Source organism: Carassius gibelio, chromosome A13 (genome assembly GCF_023724105.1).
Source record: "Carassius gibelio isolate Cgi1373 ecotype wild population from Czech Republic chromosome A13, carGib1.2-hapl.c, whole genome shotgun sequence".
NCBI lineage: Eukaryota > Metazoa > Chordata > Actinopteri > Cypriniformes > Cyprinidae > Carassius > Carassius gibelio.
Window position 1 is genome coordinate 9368997 of NC_068383.1, and position 14995 is coordinate 9383991.

The 14995-nt window shown below is 35.8% G+C and overlaps 2 protein-coding genes across 2 annotated transcripts; one reads left to right on the plus strand and one right to left on the minus strand.

Moving 5' to 3' along the window:
* Positions 1–2186, minus strand: LOC128026065 (mitochondrial genome maintenance exonuclease 1). The gene is made up of 4 exons (XM_052612797.1): positions 1463–2186; positions 1163–1385; positions 916–1048; positions 1–242 (listed from the first exon to the last, which is right to left on the minus strand). The coding sequence occupies exons 1-4, from the start codon at positions 1986–1988 to the stop codon at positions 111–113; spliced, it is 1014 nt and encodes a 337-aa protein (XP_052468757.1). The 5' UTR covers positions 1989–2186; the 3' UTR covers positions 1–110.
* A 264-nt stretch (positions 2187–2450) lies between these two features.
* Positions 2451–9918, plus strand: LOC128026062 (sorting nexin-5). The gene is made up of 13 exons (XM_052612794.1): positions 2451–2661; positions 3381–3485; positions 3636–3746; positions 3934–4055; positions 4187–4310; positions 4761–4856; positions 4956–5061; positions 5168–5243; positions 6260–6299; positions 6380–6466; positions 6875–7034; positions 7803–7888; positions 8443–9918. The coding sequence occupies exons 1-13, from the start codon at positions 2626–2628 to the stop codon at positions 8491–8493; spliced, it is 1200 nt and encodes a 399-aa protein (XP_052468754.1). The 5' UTR covers positions 2451–2625; the 3' UTR covers positions 8494–9918.
* The last annotated feature ends 5077 nt before the right edge of the window (positions 9919–14995 follow it).

Consider the following 14995-nt stretch of genomic DNA (forward strand, 5'->3'; position numbering starts at 1 on the left):
TAAAATGTGTAAAACACAACCATTTATTATTTTCATCAAATGTGAAACATACAGTTGAATTACACATTGTGTAGAATCAGCTAGAATTGTTAAACTAGTTAAAAGGTGTTTTATTTCTCTGCATATTCTTCTAGTCGAAGTAGCCATTTCTCCCAGAATGGCATAATCTGCTCTGAGTTCAGGAAGTGAGTATGTGCGGGTGATCCATCTTTGTAGGCCACCACAATTAAACCATTTTCTACCTGTAAATAAATCATATTAGATGGAAGACTTCAAGCAACAAAGGAAACAAAGCAACTTGGAAAAGAGGAACAAACTATTTGTCTAGGAGCCAACAATATTCATTATATACAATGCCAGGTTTATCACAGTTGATCTGTTCACAAATGGTCAGACAAAAATGTATCCATCTGATATTAACATGTGACCAATAATGAACAGGTTTTGAGGACAGCCATTCCATGACAACACATAATACATTCAAAAGTCTGGGTCAGTACGATTTTAAAATGTATTCTTGTAATAGCAAAGCTGAATTTTCAGCAGCCATTACTTCAGTCTTCAGTGTCACGTGATCCTTCAGAAATTAATCTGATATGCTGATTTGATATTCAAGAAAATGTATTCTTATTAACAATTTTAAAAACAGTTGTGCCGCTTCATATTTCTGTGGAAACAGTGATAGATTTATTTCCAGATTCTTTCATGAGCATAATGTTCGAAAGGACAGTGTTTATTTGAAAACTAAATATTTTGTATCATAGCATGAATTTACTGTCACATTTAATAAATTTAAAGCATAATTGCGGAATAAAAGTATTAATTTCATCTTGCGGACCCTAAACATTTGTACAGTAGCTTATGTATACTTCAGATCTTAATATCAGGTGTAAAAGATGTCATAATGCTATTTACCTGGTAGTTGTAGTTGTGGTCACTGTTCAAAGCTCCAATGTATGCAGCTACTTGTAATGGATTGTCATAAGTATGGCGAAGGGAGGGCTTAGGCTTCTCTGAGGTCTTCCAGTCAATGACACACAATGAACCTCTGTATGAAAGCAGGTAAGATTTTAAATTCAATAAGACCAGCATATTTTATGTATGAATATGATGATTATAAATTCTCATACATATAACTTTTATTGAACAAAATGAACCTCACCTGTATTGGGCAACACAATCTACAATGCCAAGGTAGTGTAATGCAGAATGATTCACAGCACTCTCAATAGCTCTTACTCCTGTTATATCATTCAACACATTAGATACACTCTCTATATATCCTGACACCTCTGCTGGACACTCAGGTTCCTCCTTAAAAGGGACTTCCTGGGTGAAAGTGTCCTCAATGGCAGCATGGAACAGCTTTCCTAGTCTGAAAAGGTCTAAAACAACACAGATGAATTAGGAGGTGTAATAATTCGTTTAAAAAGCAATAATGAAAGAAAATGGTTATTCTTACTTAAGCTGTATTCTCGAAACCCTTCCTCTCCGAGTTCAGCGATCATTCTTCTCTTCCACCTTTCTAGGTAAAATGCTTGGTCGGGTGGCATGGTCTTCTGGAGGATCCGGGTCACGCTGGGTATAGATGCATTATTAGAGTCCCTCTGTAATGTTATACGAGCCAAAGGTCCCGGCACATACTCCGACTGACCTTTGGCCTCAATTAACAGTGGATGCAGGTTTTTAGGTAATTTGGGCTGTTGTGAAGGCGGTCTGGATCTTATTACAGGTCCGTAGAGCTGACAGTCCTCATCCTCGATGCTTTCAGGAGTCTGGGAGCTGGTTTTTGATGACAGTACCTCTCGCACTAGAGACGAGTACCGGTCAGTGTCCACTGTGCTGTACTGACTGACCTTCTTGCGTGCTCTCCATTGACAGCCGGTTGAAAAGTTATCCACGCGCGAGAACATACCAGAGGGGAAGCCCATTGATCTCACACACTTGCATTGTATCAACAGCTTCAATACTTGCATTGTAATCGCCATACGTGATGCGCTTATCCTGTTTCTGTGGCGATTGTTGCAGCTATCTGCGCATGTTTTGGAAAACGGTCAGATTAACTAAAATAAGGAAACCAAAAAGTTTTAAAGTGGGCAAGCGATCATGAGGTTGTTGCATTCCGGTTTCAAATGGAGCGCAATTTGAACTGGATCTACTGGGGAATTATGGGGATTGTAGTTCAAAGTGCCTTGAAATTACGTTCACACGCCCTCATAAAACACAATTTCCCACAATACAACTTTTTGGTTTAGGCTTTGAAAATATTCTTGATTTTTGTTGATAGCCAACGCTTATGTTATATGTATGTATATAGTTATTCAAGAAATTACTACCATCTGGTGGTCAAAATTTTAAGCAGCGATACACAACAGCATGTCAAACGTTATTAACAATAGGTTATCTATTGTTATCGTTAAGTACAGGTTAAGTACAAAATCCAACGAATTAATGTTTTTTAAAGACTTTTATTTTGACGTGCTGCCAGAACAATATATGAACCGGATGTCCACAGTGACAGGCGAAAGTGGAGAGGGAAGAGCAGCTAGCTGCAGTTACAAAGTTAAAAGTATAGTTTAATATACAACCCAGACACGATAAAATAAAGCGAAAGATTTCCGGAACATGACATCTATCTCAGAAGACAGTGATAAGGAGAAGGTAAGTGTTGTCATATATCTTTACTGTAAAGATAAAGCTTATTAATTTATGTTTTGAGTAGTCGTCTTGCTCGCTTGCTCGCTTGTTCGCTTGCTCACTAACCGCCCAGCTGTGCTTTGCACTTATCTTTAGTGAGTGATCGTACACTCGTCACTCTCACTGATAGCATTAACTCTTTACTAGCTGTTCCTCAACAATAACTACAAAATGGATTTAAAATTTCGTGACAGATCTGTCTATCTGTCTGTCTGCCGTATTTCTTTCTTTCTGTTTGTCTGTCTGTCTGTCTGTCTGTCTGTCTGTCTACATAACAATAATTATATTGGTTTAGTTGTCAGTGCAATTATACTGTAGTGATGAAGTTTTATCGTCTTTGTATTTGTATTGTTTTTGCTGTAGTCTCTTTTCTGTAGACATTATATGTGTAAATCTATATGTGTAAATCTATAGTTTTTTTCCAAACTACAGTTACAGTGGGATAGATGACTAAATACGTTTTCTTTACTAACATGTTTTTTTTTTTTTAATTAAGCTCAAGAACCTGTGTTCATAAGCATAGACAGACAGTGAAATAATATTAAAAAAATCTCCCCAAAACTGTTCAAGAGACAGACTCTATATGACATAACTATAGTTCTCAGTACTTGTTTGAATGTCTGTTCTTGATTTTGATTTTTTGCAAGATGATTCAGTTTTCAACAAATCATGTTTTTATGTAGGTGCGCTCTGTATCAGTCGACTTGAACAATGATGCCTCTCTCGTCATTGATATCCCTGATGCCCTATGTGAACGTGACAAAGTCAAATTTACCGTCCACACCAAGGTGAGCCAACAGATCAAAATTAGTCCTTCAAATAAGTCAGTAGCTTGCACACATTCACGCATTTCATAGTGTAACGTGCCATGATCTGTAGTAGTGGAGGACAGTACGTCTTTGACTCACAGTGTCGATTTGCTCTTCACTTCCTCTCAGACCACACTTAGTTCCTTTCAGAATCCGGACTTTTCTGTGCCACGACAGCATGAAGATTTCATCTGGCTTCATGACACAATTGTGGAGACTGAGGAATATGCTGGCCTCATTGTAAGTCAAAACCCATATTCATATTGTCTAGATTTGTGAAAGCTCATCATCAGCAACAGGCATTCTGCCGGCCAACGTGAAAACCACAAAGTTTCTCTACTTGCAGTCAGTCTGCATTGTAGACTGCTGGAATAGCCAAAAAGTCTTAAATTGAATGGAATTGACTTGCCTTTACAATATTTCTTAGATCCCTCCTGCCCCACCAAAACCTGACTTTGAGGGTCCTCGGGAGAAGATGCATAAATTGGGAGAGGGGGAATCGAGCATGACAAAAGAGGAATATGCCAAAATGAAGCAGGAACTTGAGGCGTGAGTTTAATTCCAAATTGTATATATATAATATATATGCATAATTTCTTTTTTTTTTTTTTTTTTTGGAATATCGGTTGTGGCATTAATTGCATTTAATAATATTTATTTATAACATTGTCTCCTTACAGGGAATATCTTGCCGTTTTTAAGAAGACTGTGCAGGTTCATGAAGTTTTTCTTCAGCGACTCTCCTCCCACCCCATGTTCAGAAAGGACCGAAACTTCCAGATATTCCTGGAATACGACCAGGATGTGAGTCTTCCGTTTTGTACAGACGAGGAAACTGAGAGAGACACTGAGAGGGACTGTTGGCATTGCTTATTTCCTGTGAAGCTGCATTGCTGGCAGTTAATACACAAATGGAGAGAGAGTGGAGGATGAGTGAAAAAGATAAAGGGGGAGGGGATGACAGGATATTACTCTGAGGGCCACATCCTGCTTAGTTCAGCGCAAAAATTGTCTCTGACTGGACAGCTGTTTTTTGCTGATTCAGACAAATATATATAGAAAACGTCTTTTGGAACTCAGCTCCAACCTGTAGTTTTTTCATTGCTCTGATAAGTGTCAGTTATACTGATAGGAAAGACAAGTGACCTCCTTGGATCTCAGCCAGTGGGGATAAAGAGTGTGCACTATTGTTCTGCCTTCTAAATGGTTCATATTGTACTTGACTCTGTATTCCTCTTCTCATTTGTTGTTTAGCTCACCGTGAGGAGGAAAAATGCCAAGGAAATGTTTGGTGGGTTCTTTAAGAACATGGTAAAGACTGCCGATGAGGTCCTCATATCAGGGGTCAAGGTCAGTGTATCAGTCAACTCTCCTTGGGGGTGTTTTTATTCATATCAACACAAGGCTGCAGTGCTCTGATATGACCGTTGTTTAACTTTCTTTTTGCAGGAGGTTGATGAGTTTTTTGAACAGGAGAAGAATTTTCTGTTGGATTATTCCAGTAAAATCAAAGATGCCACCGCTAAGGCTGAGAAAATGACGCGTTCTCACAAAAGTGAGACCATTTAATTTTAATGAATCAACTAGTTGAACGTATTTTGGCTGTTTGTTAATGCTAAGGGATATTCATATTCACAAAAAGATTGTGTTTCTTTCCTAAGATGTTGCTGATGATTATAACCACATTTCTGGGGCTCTGAACAACACTGCTGCAGACAACAATACTGCCTTTAAAAAGTGAGAAATACATTCTGTTTCATATTTTTGGTAGTAAAAACAGTTTAACAAAGAACAGTAACAAACGTTTGATTCATTAAAGAGTGTACTTAATTGATATTAGTGGAGTTAGTATTTGTTAATGGTTACTACTGTTATATACACTGCCTGGACAAAAAAGAAAAGCCATTTGGATTTAAATAAGCAAGTAGTATCCAATTGGATTGGATCATTACTGGAGGGATTGATATATTTTTATTTCTCAAATAACCATGTTGAAAACATACCCATATACATATTCTATGATGATAATGTCAAGATTAATCTGGCTCAAATTGTAAAAATAGGGGTTCAGTGATCGTGACAAATAATTTTCTTGTATGAATTGACCACCACAGAGTCCTGAGCTTATCCCTGTTGAAAGTATTAGGGATGTGCTGGAGATGACTTTACAGAGCGGTTTGACTCTACATAAAATTAATGCATCTCTTGAAGGAAATAATGTTGTGATGTTGCATAATGCTGTCGAAACAATGCCACAATGAAAGTACAATGTTATCAAATTTAAAAAGTGAATTTTCTAAGGTTGTCCAATGAAATATTAGTGTGCAAATTATTTTTGGACAGGCAGTACAGAGTCTACTCCAACAAAGACTCTGTGCAGGCCAATCTGTCACAATTTGAGACTGAATCTTAACATTATCATCCTGGAAGATAAGCAAAGGTATGTTTTCCAACGTGGTTGTTTGAGAATTAAAAAGCTACACACTGCATCAGTTAGGGTAAAAATAATATTGGGATCCTAAACTCTTAAGCATTTGCTCATTTAAATTCAGACGGCTTTCTATGGCTTAATAATCTTTTAATATTTTTTTTTCTTCTCACTTGCCCTGCCAACCAATGGCCTCACTCCACTTTCTTTTAAATAAGAAATAGAGAAAAACACATTTAATCATAAGTCCTCAAAATTTAAAAACCAATTATTCTACAAAGAAAGTGTTTAGCCTTATTGATAGAATTTTTTCTTCTTCTTTCAGGCACTTGGAAAAATGTGCTGAAGTGTTTGAAAAGCTTAGAGTGAGTATCTCTGAAGGAGCTATCTTACCTTCTTTTTTTTCACTTCCATTTATAAGATCACAAGTATTTGTGTTTTGCAGAAAGTGGAGGACAGGGTGGCATCGGATCAAGAACTCAAGCTGACAGAGTTGTTGAGATACTACACAAGGGACATCCAGGCTGCTAAGGTAACACCTTCCCTGTTTGGGCTATTTTAGTTGGTTTCATTGGTTACATATGTTGAATTGTATAATTCAACCAACTGTATTAGACTGTGTGTTTTATAGTGATTTTGAGAATAGGGCCATTGTAGAGCGGAAAATAAAAAACATTTTGTACACATTAGTGTTACACTGCCCAGGGATTTTTTTTTAACCAGTAAATCAGTGCTGTATCTTCAAGTGCACATTATTGGTACGAACAGTAACAGAATTTATTTTATAACTAAAATATTGTATACTGTAGCTTGCCTGCCACTATGTAAAAAGTACCTGCATATGGCCGAACACCCTGGGTCTTTGTTCACTAACAACACACAAAAGTTGATTCATCCTGATTGTAGGTTGAGCAATAACGCATTCCACTCCTTCCTTCAGGACCTGTTGTATAGACGTGCACGGGCACTTGCCGATTATGAGAATTCCAACAAAGCTCTTGACAAGGCTCGTCTGAAGGGTAAAGACATCGCACAGGCTGAGGAGAACCAGAAGCAGTGTCTGCAGAAGTTTGACAAGCTCTCCGAGTCTGGCAAGAAAGGTGTTGTACAATCAAAACTGCATTTTATTTAACTGTTTAATAACCTTGATGAATTACTCTGATCTGAGTTTATAGTATATGAAGAGTTAATATGGTGCTTATAGATCTGGGCTGGTAGCCAAAAGATTGTAGGATTAAATCCGGGAGCTTCCTCTGAACTATAACCATTGTGCCTGGTAGGGCTGCACGATTATGACAAAAATCATAAATGTCGATTATTCCCTTGAATTTGTAATTGCGGTTATTAATTATGATTATCACAATTTACATTGAATGATGTCTATACCATTGTTTGATGCAACTGCATGCTATATTTTCATATGAAAAAAAAACAAGCTGAAAACACTCTTTTAGTGCTATTCTGTAGTATTAAGCCTCAAATGTCAACTATACATCAGATAGTCAAAAGTAAGAATGTGAATGGTATTATCATGTTATACTAAAACTAAAATGAAAAAAATTTAAAAAACCCTTAAGATGACATGTAGAAAAAAAAAATGCATCTTAAGCATGCAAAATAAAATAAGTGATCTTTGAATGATTAATTGCTGCTTTAAACGATTACGTAATTGTGGCATCCATAATTGTAATCGTGATTAGAAATTCAATTAATTGTGCAGCCTTAGTGCCTGGAAAGATGGTTAATTACCCCTTTTTTCTTTTTCTTTTTACTGTTCTAAAAAGTATCATCAAAGTGCTTAAATTATCGGTGATTTAATTTGGCTGAGCCATTCCTTACTTCCTAACATTGATGTCTTGTGTTTTAAGAGCTCACCAGCTTCAAGGCAAGGCGTGTAGTAGCCTTCCGTAAGAACTTGATTGAGATGACCGAACTGGAAATAAAACATGCCAAGGTGAGGAGGCAAAAGTGCTATGTTTATCATTACATCTTTATTCAGCAGTGTTCAGGTATTTACATTTAAAGATGTGATTTCTAAGCCTGGAAATGTCTATATTTAAATTTCTGTGTTGAATATAAACTACTGTTCAAAAGACTGAAGTCTGTAAGATGCTCTTTTAATAGAAAATAATACTTCTATATAAAGAAATGCTGTCCTTTTAAACTTTCTATTTATCAAAGAATCCTGAAAAAAAATCACAGGAGCATGTGACACTGAGGACTTAAGTAAAGGCTGCTGAAAATTCAGCTTCGCCATCACAGGAATAAATTGCTTTTAAAATATATTAAACATTTCAATTGTAGCAATATTTCACTAGACTGTATATATGCAGCACATAAAAAAGAAAAGTAAAATGTTACTGACCCAAAACATTTGAACAGTACTTTAACACAATTTTTTCTAGATATGCTTAGTTATCAAATATTTCATGAAATATATATATATATATATATATATATATATATATATATATATATCTGTCTCTTTTCTCTGTTGACCCACTACAGAACAGCATGTCCCTTCTGCAGGGAAGCATTGAGATCCTCAATAGCAACTGACCCCACGATGAGGCCACTGGGTCATCTTGAGCTACTTGCATTGTTACCGGCCCATTAGAGGGGAACCTGAATGCATCTACTTCAAATGCCTTACATGTGGTTCATTAACCTTTCTAAAACATGAACACGAACCACCACCACCAGCAATGTCTCTATCATGGTTACACTTTATCTAGTTGTTTTTGTTTTTGTCTCTCATGCCCCTTTTTTTCTGCTCGTATCTTGCCACCGAACTGAGGGCAGTGAACCTGACATCAACCAAAAGCTCTTTCATTTATTTGAATTATCAATAACACAATGTCTGTGTTAGCATCCCTTTCTTTTTTTATTATTTCAGTATTCCAGGTTTTTTGAGATGAGATGATATGTTTTAGCTAAGATTATGCAGACAAATTTAAATAACCACATTGACAGAAGAAGAAAAAGTGCATAATTTCAGCAATTTTTCTGTTGTTTTGATTTATGACTGCAATTTTTTACCTTTAAATGTGATTTATCTGCTTTTTCCTGTCACATTGGAAAGCTGATGCATATGTTTACATTAACTGGACGTGTGACTACAAACAGAGCAGTATAAACCTGAGAAGTGTTATGTGACATGGAATCTTTCTTTATAACGTGTTTCTACTCAGTCAAGATTCATCGGAAGACACGACCCAACATGTCACAGATTACTAGATAAAAATGTTGCTTGCATTTTAGCAGGGAAATGTTGACAATAATTTACGATCAAATTCTATGTCAAATTAGCCTTTTCCAGGATGAAAAACTACACTTTTTGTATTGAATCTGATTGTTTTTACTTTAAACTGTAGACTGACTCTAATGTCCCCATTTGGTGTTTGTGGGTGGATTGCACAACTCTCAATTTTCAGTTACTATTAGTTGTTTGTGGAATCCAGTGGTAAAGGTTACACAACCATGAATAAGATGGTGCTTCCATATACGTGTAAGAAACTATTTCCCTCAAGTTAGCTTCATGTTTTCCCTGAACTCATCCTTTTCTGAACACTTAAGTCGAATTCTCCAGTCTGTGAAACTGTGAAAAATGCCACCGGTTTAAGTTTTAGTTAATGTTGTTTGATAGTTTGCCTTCACATCCTTTCACTAAATATAAATCAGCATATTCAAATGTATTGTTTTACTGGACTAAATGTTTTCTCTTGATGTTGTTACTAACAGTTTAAGACTTCCTACATTTAAACTGGACCAAAAAGTTAGTTTTTTTTTTTGTAAAACTACAAAAGATGTAACTGTATTGCTTATGGAGATTGTTTTTTAAAAGCACTATTACAATCATGTCTCAGTGAAGACACATTTTATAAATGGTTGTATGGATGGAAAAAGTTTTTTCATACGGAGTATCATCATTTTTATGAAAGCTTGCAATAATGAAAATAAACATGCCCTGTTTTCCCATTTTAAGGCTTTTCATTTCTTTTTAATCTGATTTTTATATTAGACGATGTTGAGTGTTCGGTCTAAAATGCAATATAAAAGTATGCATGTGATTTGTGATGTGAAGTATAGGCCACTTACAGTAAATGGTAACCCATACCAGAATGCATTTATCCCATCTAAGTCAGTGCACACACCTGGAGCAGTGGGTGGCCACTCTTGGTGAGGCACCCGGAAAGCAATATGGGGTTCAGAGTGGTGCCTTGCTCAAGGGCACTGCAGTCATGGTTATTTAGGGTGGCTGAGAGTGCTATTCTTCCACTTCCCTGCCACCGACATTTCTTGCAGTCACTGAGATTCGAACCCACAACCTTCTGGTTAATATGTCTGAGTCTAATCATTAGGCTCTGAAGGTTATATGGTTGAAAATAATCTACATGCGATCACATTTTAGTATAGTTGTTCATTGAATAAAACCGGCCACCTTTACATATCAGTTATTAATGGTTTTAATATGTACTTTTTCCACCAGAGGGTGGCAGTGCTTATGAATTTCAATGACGTCCCAGTTTTTGGTTGCTCTTGAGAAATGCTAAATATCAGACATTATATTAAGACACAATTTTGCAGCTAAAAAGAAGAAATAGCTATTTACCAGTGTTAAGTTTTATAATATTTGATGGATTCGCCAAAAGCACACTGAATGATGTTTTTTCCCCCCGATGTTTACCTTCTTCCTTTTTTTGGAGCTGGAGTTGCTGTCCACTGTTTTTGGCTGTAGGGCTCATTACATTATCCAATGATTCACATTTTACTGTCGATGAGAAGAGGAACTGGTTACTTCTCCATTATGATTATATTTCCCTGTCATTGGCCTCTAAACCTCAGACCTCATGACCCACTCTTTTTGTTCAGCTAATGTTCCCAGAGACATAACTATCTGACTGTTGATTAAAGTATTTGTCTCATGCCGACAGGATTTTTAGCAGCATGCTGGCTGTGATGTCACTAAATAATGACACTTCACTCATGGATATTAATGACATTATGATTACAGGGGAGGGGCTTTCTATAAGACTTTTCACATTTAGAATTCATCAGTTTAGCCGGACTTGTTTTTCAGTTAAGGTGATCGTGGTGATGGATTGCAATTTGACTCATCATGACTGGCCAAATGTGTGTGTGCTAATGCAAGAATGCAAGAATTTGATGGCATTCCACCACGCTATGCTCTGCCAATAACAAAAAGCTTAATTGCCAAATCAGTGATGAGGGAAGCTGGACTCTTAAACAAGTTGGAAAATGTTGTCATTGCAGTCAAGATGTGGGTCGGCTCTTCCAAACCACACAATCAGTTTATGTCAGCAGTTGAAGTGGAAATGTTGTTGTTTTGCATTTGAATTGTTGTACATAAGTGTAGAGTTATCTGTAGGCTATCCAGTGATGTAATGGGATATGAAATTCAGGGAAGAATAACCTAGTAGCAGTTTTTAAGTCTTTTTTTTCCTTTTTCCCCCTCCTTTTTTTCTATCCACCATTTCAAATATTTTATGCTAAAACTAAAACCTTGAAGACCAAACAAATCAGATATGCACCAAACCTTGTGTCCACAAAAAAGGCAGCTGTGCTTGCCCAAATTATTCTGTAGAAATTCAGACATATTTACAGAACAACCTGTAAGTTACTGTTTAAAACTGTAATTTACCAAACAACAACGCAAACAAAAAACATTTTAAACCAGAAAATTCTACAACCATTTTCTGCTGAAATGTCAAGACCAAGTTCAGTTTTTTACTGACAACCACCATAATAACACAGGTCTCACCCTGGGAATTCTGGGAAGGTCAATTTATGGTTTCCAATGTATAATATAAAATGACTTTTTATTTTTTTACTTCCAAAAACTGTACATTAATCAAAATTTTGCTGTAAAATTATATAAAATGTAAGGTTAAATCTATTGCTGTTTTCCCTGTATAGTAAGGGAACTTACCATTAACCAATTAACAGGTTTTTACTGTAGCATTTTTATAGTATAGTTTAATGAATTTTATGTCACTTAGCAGTTGAGTTAAAAATTATTTCAACAGAAATATAATTTCAATTTACAGTATTTATTTGGTTAGTAGGAATATAAATAAAACTGAATAATGTCAGTCTGTCCATCATATACAATACAAAGTTGAGCAGCTGAAACAGAAATATAAGATGTTAAGTGTCAAATACAATTCCACTCACTTTCCAGTCATACTAGACTTTCATTACACTTTTACAATGCCATTACATTTTTATATACTTCTGTCCCGGTTTCTTTTTAACCACAATCTAAAAATCATTTTATGGGCCTGCTTTCCTACAGTGTTTCAATATTGTCTTTGGATTATCCAATCACATGTCTTGTGTCAGAAGACTGCACCTGAACAGAATAGAAGATGGCAATGACAATTTTTTTGTTGTGAAAAGTGATTTTTGACCGACAATATTTGTACTTCTTTTTAAGTGGTGTTAACAGAACATAGATCTTAAAATGAAAATAAAGAAAAAGAGGACAGTGAAATTGACGACATTTAGGAGTATTTCCTTATATGTTATGACTGAGGAGCGTGTGTTTTGACCAATGAGATTTCACAATGGGCGGGGCTACCCAGCAAGACACTACTAAATGGACAAAACTCTTAAGATCATCAACTCGGACTAAAAATATTGCTGTAACGGATAACAGTTAGAAACTCAGGTGCCAGTGGAGGGCATCTGTTCTGGTTCCCCTGTGTTCAGGGGAAGTCGTTGACTAATGGTTAGAGAGTTTGACTCCTAACCCTAAGGTTGTGGGTTTGAGTCTTGGGCCGGCAATACCACGACTGAGGTGCCCTTGACCAAGGCCGCAGAATAAATGGCTGCCCACTGCTCTGGGTGTGTGTTCACGGGGTGTGTGTGTGTTCGTTCACGGTGTGTGTGTGCACTTTGGATGTGTTAAATGTAGAGCAAGAATTCCGAGTATGGGTCACCGTACTTGGCTGTACGTCACATCACTTTCAGTCCATTAAAAGATGAGAGTGGTTAGGTGAGAGTGTGCTCTTGGCACTGCTTGGTCTGTTTCAGGGTGTTTAGTCCACAAAGTAAAAGTCTTTATAAATAAATAAATGGGAAATGTATTATTAATTATATTATAATAATATATTATTATACTGTATTATTATTATTGTTATTATTATTATTATATTAGAATTATAAATGGACCTAAGAATATATGATAAAAATGCATTAACTCTACAAAAACAACAGAAAGTAAATTGGCTCTGACAGAAATTTTAATGATTCCCAGTAATGTATAGTAGCATTCTTTTATATGCCTTAAAAAAAGCAGACCAGTTTGTCCACTTCTCTTGATAAAGTAGGAGACGCAGTTTTGTTTACTCTACACTGTAGAGTAAACAAAACTACTCCTGAAGTAGACAAACTGGTCTGCTTTTTTTATATTATCAGTCCGTGTGGATGCTCATTATGAGTTTACAGACATCAAACATCGCGGTAAAAGCTGAGACAATATCCACCATACATTATTTCGAGGTTATAATGTTCTGGGCTCCATCTGTGCTCTAGACTAGAGAACACTAAATACTGAATACTAGAACACTGAATACTCCTTTGGCAATTACTTTTCTAGACCATGTGCTACTGTAACTGACTTTCACTCACTAAGCAAACAGACCATGTTGACTTGACCTTGAATGGCTGACTGATAAATCCATGAGTCAGCAGTAATTAAACATACTAGTTTGTCTAACATTTCTATACATATGGAACCTAAAACTCAAGACTATAATTAAGCACTTACATTTTATGGGCACTGCTTTTTATACTGAGGGTGAATAAACAATAAACAAATATTGAATTAGGATATTTATACACATGTTTATTGGATTTTTAAGGAAAATGTATTTAACTTGTGTATCACATAAATTTAGCAAACATGTGAACTGTTATACAAGTGCATGGTTCAGCTGTTTTAGAGGATTATGCAACTAGAAGTCTGAAATATAGCTGCAAGCAGCGATTACCGGGATTCAAGCGCTTTAAGGCATTTAAGCCCATTTGAAAAAAGACATTCTATTTAGCAAGCCACCTAACCACATAAATCAAGGATTAGAAAAAGCATTTTTGCCAATTTCATGTAATATACCATAGAAATATGATGTTTTTAACATTTATGGCTGTTAGCTGTGTAACTCAGATTGAGGTCTTACATATGCATATCGAGTTAGGTGTAAATATCTCATACCGCTGAAAAGTTATAGCTGCTATAAGAAACTGGCTTTGTCTTTTTTGAACGTTTTGGCATTCCTTTGCGGAGGTGAGTTGAGAAGTCTTATTTATATATATATATATATATATATATATATATATATATATATATATATATATATATATATATATATATATATATATATATATATATATATATATATATATATATATATATATATATATATATATATATATATATATATATATATATATATATATATATATATATATATGTATATAATTATTTGATATTTACTCTCCAGAGAATTGTTCTGATCTGGTTTCCAATCAGGCAAAAACCTAGGACTTGTTCACAAAAGTAGGTTTTTCGAAAAATCCAAAATAGGCAAAAATTTTGATCAGAGGGCGATCGAATCCGTCAAATGCTATTTGTTCGTCTTCACCCAATCATTAGCGCTCAACAATCTTTATGTGTGAACAACTCAATGACGCATCAAAGACGGCTCACTGAGGCCAGACAAATATCCAGCATGATAAATATTTGGGCCTGTCTGCCGACTTGACATCCTGTGGTGTCAGGTGTCGCGACAAACTACAGCCAATGAGAGAGCAAGGTTGAGGTCACTGGAAGAAAAATAGGAACGTGGACAGAAGAAATGGAGCAAAAATTTTCAGAAAAGATCATTACGGAAACAGTGCTGCGCTAATTTCTTTCTGGCGTTCATTTTCAATTAAACAAGTCCTGTTTCACTTGCACAGTGATCTGCCGACGTTTAGTTGTGTAATCTGAACAAAAGATACAGTACTTGACACTTTGCGACAAACACTTCATGAGTTA

Excerpts from the sequence above, each read along its gene's own strand:
- LOC128026065 (XM_052612797.1), bottom strand. The coding sequence starts at position 1,988 with ATGGCGATTACAATGCAAGTATTGAAGCTGTTGATACAATGCAAGTGT. Across the intron at positions 1,386-1,462 it reads GTTTCGAGAATACAGCTTAA|ACCTTTTCAGACTAGGAAAG; the intron begins GTAAGAATAACC and ends GTGTTGTTTTAG. Across the intron at positions 243-915 it reads ACCACAACTACAACTACCAG|GTAGAAAATGGTTTAATTGT; the intron begins GTAAATAGCATT and ends ATTTATTTACAG.
- LOC128026062 (XM_052612794.1), top strand. The coding sequence starts at position 2,626 with ATGACATCTATCTCAGAAGACAGTGATAAGGAGAAG. Across the intron at positions 2,662-3,380 it reads AAGACAGTGATAAGGAGAAG|GTGCGCTCTGTATCAGTCGA; the intron begins GTAAGTGTTGTC and ends GTTTTTATGTAG. Across the intron at positions 4,857-4,955 it reads TCCTCATATCAGGGGTCAAG|GAGGTTGATGAGTTTTTTGA; the intron begins GTCAGTGTATCA and ends TTCTTTTTGCAG.